Raw genomic sequence first — 7,050 nt, 5'->3', positions numbered from 1 at the left:
AAAAAAAAAAAAAAAAAAAAAAAAAAAAAAAAAAAAAAAAAAAAAACGAGTCAGAGTTTGCTGCGTTTTTAGGAATTTTATTAATATTAGAACATAGCCACGGAGCTATTTGATAAGAAGCCACGTCGGACGGTTAAAGTTCACCGCTCGGTGGACCGTCTTTTTCTTTTTTTCTCTTTTTACGCTTAGTATACACGTATTCGTAGTTGCAGCTGGCAGCTTCGAAAGGAAGCGTCGTTGCGTTGATCGTAAATGTTGTAAATAACGTAAATAACGTAAATAACGTGACGTAGACCTAGGTGGCCCTGGCGGCGGATGGAACGAGTCGTCAAACAGCGTTTCGGCTCGATCGTCCTCGGTCGGCGCGTCCCTGGTCAAAGGTGGCTTAGGGGGAATCGGTTGCAGTCCTGAAAATCAGACTCACGGCAACGGAGGATTCGGTGGCGGAGGTGGTGGATGTCTCACAGGAGGCGGTGGCGGTGGTTACATAGGTAACTAATTGCGACAATAATAATGCGCAGTAGTCCCCAGTAGTTAGGCGACACAGTCGCCCACCGGTTCGGGACCGGAAACGGAGGACGCTCGTTTTATATGTCATAAGCGTCTGCGTGACATACAAAGTAGCTGGTAGAGCAGATGAAGCTTAAAAGTGCGGACACTTGACTCTGGGGGCTACTGCCTGGAGCCACGAGTCGTGCGTGCGTTTCAAGCGTTCATTCGAAACTTTAGAATCAATCTGATCTAATCAATCGATCGACGGATCGATCATTCTTCTAAGCTCTTGCCTCGTTTATCGACAATTCGACAATTGTCGTGATTACCAGGTGGTAACACCGGACACAAGGAACTGGGTAACGGTGAAGGCGGTTACTCCTACGCTACCAACAAACTTACGCACGTTCACTTCCAGCCAGCGATAAACCACGGACCTGGCGAAGTTTACATCATTCCAGCTATCAGCGGTTGCGGTTGCGATTTTCGTTGCGTCTCTCTCGATCGGCATCTCAGCGAGACAAAGTGTCTCTGCCCTCCAGGCTGGTTCTTGAGCAACGATTCGATATCTTGCGTTAGTGAGTAAACTATGTAAACCCCTCTCTCTCTCTCTCTCTCTCTCTCTCTCCGTATATCTTTTCTACTTGTAGCAACTTTGATTTTTTCACCAAATTTTCCATACGTGTGACAATCGTTTCATTTACAGTGGCCAACGAATCAAAGGTCACGCATCAAACGTACATGATTTTACTGATAGCTGCAAGCATTGGCCTACTCTTTGCTTTCACCGCCGTTTGCCTACTACTTTGTAAGAAACTTTTTGAAACTTTTCGATAAACTTTCGATTACAATTACACAACGTGAAATTACAATTCGATTCGTAAACGTCACGTGTTGTTGTTTGTTTTCGATAGATAATCGTTATCAAAGTCGAAAGGCGCTTCTACAACGACGACAAGTAATGTTTGGCAACGGTACCGAATTAACCTCTCTGCGCGCCGTTTCCGACACCATGATGACCGAGTTCAATCCCAATTACGAGTTTGCTGGGAACCTCTACAGCTTCAAAGATTTGCCGCAAATACCTCGCGAGTGTATCACTTTGGTAAAGTAAGTACCATTGGTAAATTCAATGGCAATTTTCAGTCGATGATCGACTCGAATCGAATCAAAGACCAAGAATTTGTTTGTTCGTTACGCAAATTGTTAATAAATTGACGAATTACAGACAGCTTCATGTCCACCGAATCGATCCACGTAATTGTGTTTTTTTTTTTTTTTTTTTTTTTTGGTAGACCCCTTGGCCAAGGTGCTTTCGGCGAAGTGTTTCAAGGCGTGTACAAATACAGACGCAACGAAGAACACCCCATCGCCGTCAAGACCATACCCTCCTTGTCCATGCCTCAAACCGAAGCAGATTTCATGATGGAAGCGCTGATTATGAGCAAGTTTAATCACCCTAACATCGTACATTTTATCGGCGTGTCTTTCGACAAGAATCCAAAATACATTGTGTTGGAACTGCTTGCCGGCGGGAATTTGAAGAATTTTCTTCGAGAGGAAAGACCACGCGCGGTAAATAGCCTTTCTTCGCATCAAATCATCGTCATAATCATCGCTGGATAATAACCGAAGCAACACTCATTTATAATAATACTCCACACATAGTAGCAAGCTCCATCCAACAAACTCATTTTTACTCTGTTGAGAATACTGATTTTTTTTCATTCGATTTCCAGCTACCTATAACTATAAATAGTATACATATACAGTTGTAGTGTAATTATTCATACGATTACATACACACTCGTACAATTCGACAATTATTTAAACGCGCTGCAGCTCGTCCGACAGACTCACTCGTTCGACAGCTCGCATAGAATTAAATCCAATTTAATTTCGTTAATCTCCACTTTCGAGTATCGTTTGATCTTACCTCGACGTAGCAACCCTTATTCCTTCTGGGTCCTATTTCGCAGGGGATTTCCTAAAAGGCTCGAAGATGCTTTGCATCTGTTTTATATCTTTCCTTTAATGTGAATTTTATTGTACTATCGAGCTTCTCTACACGGTTTATTATTTATCGGGTGCCATCTCCCCAACGCTTGTTCTTTCTTTTTCTTCTTCTTCTTCTTCTTCTTCTTCTTCTTCTTCTTCTTCTTCTTCTTCTTCTTCTTCTTCTATCGTGTCTTCTTCGTATCATTCTCCGTTTCATTATCTTCCGTCGACTACATGTCTGTCGTTCTCGATTGCAATTTACAACAGGCACAGCCGTAAACTTTTGGCTCTGGTCGTCATCATTCGGCTGCATGCCTATGGTATATTCCTGTTTTGGCAGGACCGGCCGACGTCGTTGACGATGCAGGATCTGATAATGTGCGGCTACGACGTGGCCAATGGTTGCAAGTACATGGAGGAGGCCCGGTTCATTCATCGAGACATCGCTGCCAGAAACTGTTTGCTCACGTGCAAAGGACCCGGCCGGGTAGTGAAAATTGCCGACTTCGGGATGGCCAAGGACATTTACAGAAGCGACTACTACAGGAAGGGAGGCAAGGCCATGTTGCCGATCAAGTGGATGCCACCGGAGAGTTTCTTGGACGGGATATTCACTACCAAGACCGACGTCTGGTGAGACTTGGAAATAACCCTTTTCAATCCTAACCCAAACCTAACCCATCGTACATACCATTACGTACAGCGATGGTGGAAAGAAAAGCTTGTCCGTAGCTGTCCGTAGCTGTCATAGATGAACGCTGTCTTCGCTTTCGACTCGAATCGGAATATATATATATATATATGTGTATAAAGAAAGAATTTCCTAAAGAATTTCAGGGTCGGAAAATTTCCTTTTCCTTTTTCCACTGTACTCTACTCGTCACGAAGGTAAAACTTTTCCACAGATTGCAAAAAACCTAATGGTTCTTTTGAAAAATGGCAAAAAAGTTTCTTTGTCATTTAACGCTGCAGACGCTAAACGCGTGCATGCACGCGTGTACTTTTTATGGTTCTGAACGCGTGGATGTCGTCTATAAAGTGGAGAAACTTTACAACGGACTGTCACGCACAAGCTTTTACTCGTACTTACGTGTCACGAAAAGTTATTCAAATCTTTAAAAATACGCTGTTTCGCTGTGTCTATAAAATATCCAACAAAAATTATAAATTGATCCATTCGACCACCACTTTGGTAGTTCTCTAAAATGATCTGCGATTAAAAGCGTTACCATTGCCGAAATGAAGACACGTACAACAAGTATATACATGTCGTATATACATATGAAGGGGTTATTGACGCGACTAATTTCTCCAATTATAGGGCATTTGGCGTACTACTGTGGGAAATTATGTCCTTTGGCTATATACCTTACACCGGTTGTACCAACAGGGAAGCTATGGCGATGGTAACGTTGGGGGGCCGTCTGGAAAAACCAGCGGGATGCCCCGACCCGATTTATGGAATAATGACACGATGTTGGCACTCGCGACCCGAGGACCGGCCTAGCTTCGCCACTATCGTCGAGAGAATTGGTTACTGTTTACAGGTAAAAATTTATCAACCTGTTCGCTGAAGATTATCGAAAATATGATTCGACTCTTTGTCGAGTTGAAAATTCGAAATTAGATAAAAAAAGTGCAAATCAATTTCGTTTCGTTTCGTAAAACGTCCTATAACGTGCGTTTCGAGATCAGTCGACGAATCGTTCTCGTGTTAATGACTTACGATGTTACGACGCAATCACGATAACTAGCGATTAGTAGAATACGGATAAATATCGTGCCGTGTAAAATAAATGCCTCATTTTTTTTTCTTTTTTTTTTTAAGATACTCAGGTTTAAGATACTCCTCGATTCGAGGAGAGACGTTTCTTTCGAGCTAGATCACAATACCCTGTGTGCTTCCCACAGATTTTCTCACACGTCACTGTCATATTAGTTTATCTTGTAGCGTACCATGCCGTGCATCTCACGGTCGGAATAACGAATTTCAGACGACGATTCGAAACGATGTTTCGTCTGATTTCAAAAGATAACATTTACACTTAGGACCCTGACGTGATAAAACATCCAACGCCAAATTTCGATATTTTACCAATCTGCGAGCGTGAAGTCAGCATCGTGAGACCAGATCCGGAAACAGAATGCATCAACGTGCAGTCGGAAGTGAGTACTATCGTACATACATACATACATACATACATACATACATACATACATATGTATATCACAAACAAGTGAAAACTTGCTTTACTAAACTCTAAAAACAATCTCTCCTCTCGCCACACATTTTCCTCCTTTCTCTTTTCCCTTTTCTTCTTCTTCTTCTTCTTCATCGAACTCTCCTGTGTGTGTGTGTGTGTGTGTGTGTGTGTGTGTGTGTGTGTGTGTGTGGTGTGTATGTAACTGTGTATGTACTGTAATTTTTATAGCTGGACGCATGTGGTTACATGCAACCCAGAATTATCGATCCGCGATCGGCTAGTCAACGTATGGCTCAAGCTATTGCCGGCAATAACCCTAACGCCAGAAACGAAAATTTCGCCAACCGAACGAATTCGAACGAAAGAAATAACGTGCCACCGACAGAGATCCGAAATCCGTATGGCCCTACGTCCGACACAACCGAACAAACCGTTGGCGGGAACGCGAGTCGCGACGATTTCAATCACGAGAATGATCATACAGAGGTACATTGGATATTCTGCGTTCTACACCAGAAACATTTCTCTTCTGCTTCTCTGCTATACCTTCTTTTTATTGTACCATCGCTCGAAGCTTAGGTAAACTCTTTTGCTTATATATCATTTTCCCTAATTTCGGAGATTTACGATCTTCTCTCACGAAAATTGTTTTTTTTTTTTTTTTTTTTTCGTCCTTCCAACCGTAGCAGATGTTTCGCTATGCATATGCACTGCGTATTTAACACGTTGAATGTCACGAATGATTTTCCATGACTGGTCCAGAATGATGCTGCCAACACGAATCTCGGTCGTTACCTAATCGATATAGGCAATCGTGTTTAGCGGATTAATGTTACTGGGGTGGCCTCACCGGTGACCTCCGCGGCACTCAACGTGTTAATATTTCTACTCAAGTACCCAGTTAGATACTATCGTCTGTATATATTATTATTGTAAATCTTGATCAATACCAATAGATGGGTACAATTTAAATTGACACGTATTAAATTGACACAAATATTTGCACAAGCAGTGGTGCTTTTTTTACTTTTACTTTTAATTTTGCTATTTTAATAATGAACTTTCCACGTAATTACTTACGTTTTATCAACAAAAACTAATTAAACAGTTTGAATTTCAATTAAATTTGATCAAATTTACACTAATATAAAGCATAACGTAACTCGTATAGTAGCGATGAATTAAAAATTATTTAAACAAACGAATAGCAGAGTATTTGTGCGAATAATTACATACCACGTATGTAAATATTTATGCTACCATGTGTGCTAGTGTTTCTTTTTCTTCCTTTTCTTATCTTTTTTCTTTAAGCAAACTATTCGCATTCGTGCTATTCGTTAATTCATATTTTCCAATGTTAAACATTTCATCCTTTTGATGTCATTTGGTTTCAACTGAATGTTACTAGTTGTATCAGCAGTGTAATATTTATTATTATATTATATTCGTAACACGTTGGCTGTTAATGTTCCACTTGTAATATTAAAATTAAAACGAAATTGATATGGCCTTCAATTTCATTTTTTCACGTGTTCTCTAGTGAATTTCCGTTTTCTAAATTCCCTTCCGATTCGCGTGAAAATATTGTATACACCGTTATTTTGTGCTCCAATCTCACTGTTGACTCGCTGTTTGAAAAGGAAATTTCACTTATTGTTAACGTAGCGTAATCTCTATCGAGTTTCTCCGTTATCTGTGTGTCATTATCTGTGTACATGGAGGATCGGCATTAATGGCCAACAGCGATGAAAAAGACACCAAACAAAATTTACGACACGCATGTACGTATCTGATGACGAATTCTGACGAAACTTTCCAGAAGAAACACAACGCCGACAGCTCGAACCGGGATGAGAAAAGCGTACATCGAACTTCAACGGACATCGAAAATAGTGGTAAGTTAAAAATCGCAGACAATGGAAACAACCGTCCAACAGATATCGAGTGTCGTCGAAGCAGCACGGCCGAGGTGACGGACGTGGATAAAAGAAACGGCAACGAGAGCGTGACCACCACCGACACCAACTCGGACTCTCTGATCGTTGCTTCCTCCGATACGCCGCCAGACACGACGAATTCGTCACCCAACACACGTACCTGCTCCCCTAGTCACGCTGGCCTAAATACGAATGCCACTAACGTAAATGGAATGTTAAAGAAAAACGCGCTAAAGGCCGCTCTCAGTTTGGATCCGAGCGCTCTCTGCCGTGGAACGATACCGTACGAAAAGATAGCCTTCTCGCCGCCGCCGCAGCGTTCCAGTACTCCCGGCAGCATGGAGATCAAGAAGGTAAAATTTTTTTAAAATTTTTCTTCCGTTTTTTTCTTTTTTTTTCTTTTTTTTTTTTTTTTTTCC

The 7,050-nt window shown here is 41.5% G+C and overlaps 1 protein-coding gene across 1 annotated transcript; it reads left to right on the top strand.

Annotated features, from left to right (window-relative positions):
• Nucleotides 1–293: 293 nt before the first annotated feature.
• On the top strand, nt 294–7,012 carry LOC122538752 (ALK tyrosine kinase receptor-like; the record flags this gene model as incomplete). Its single annotated transcript, XM_043673084.1, is given in 10 exon segments — nt 294–491; nt 825–1,070; nt 1,199–1,300; nt 1,407–1,602; nt 1,788–2,067; nt 2,831–3,123; nt 3,812–4,037; nt 4,540–4,656; nt 4,923–5,180; nt 6,514–7,012. Coding segments are annotated over 10 exon segments (2,402 nt in total), but the record flags the coding sequence as incomplete, so codon positions are not given.
• Nucleotides 7,013–7,050: the final 38 nt, after the last annotated feature.

This window comes from Frieseomelitta varia, unplaced genomic scaffold (genome assembly GCF_011392965.1).
Source record: "Frieseomelitta varia isolate USP_RPSP 00005682 unplaced genomic scaffold, Fvar_1.2 scaffold_1763, whole genome shotgun sequence".
In the NCBI taxonomy this organism is placed as follows: Eukaryota; Metazoa; Arthropoda; class Insecta; order Hymenoptera; family Apidae; genus Frieseomelitta; species Frieseomelitta varia.
This window is presented reverse-complemented; position numbering and strand designations above follow the sequence as displayed.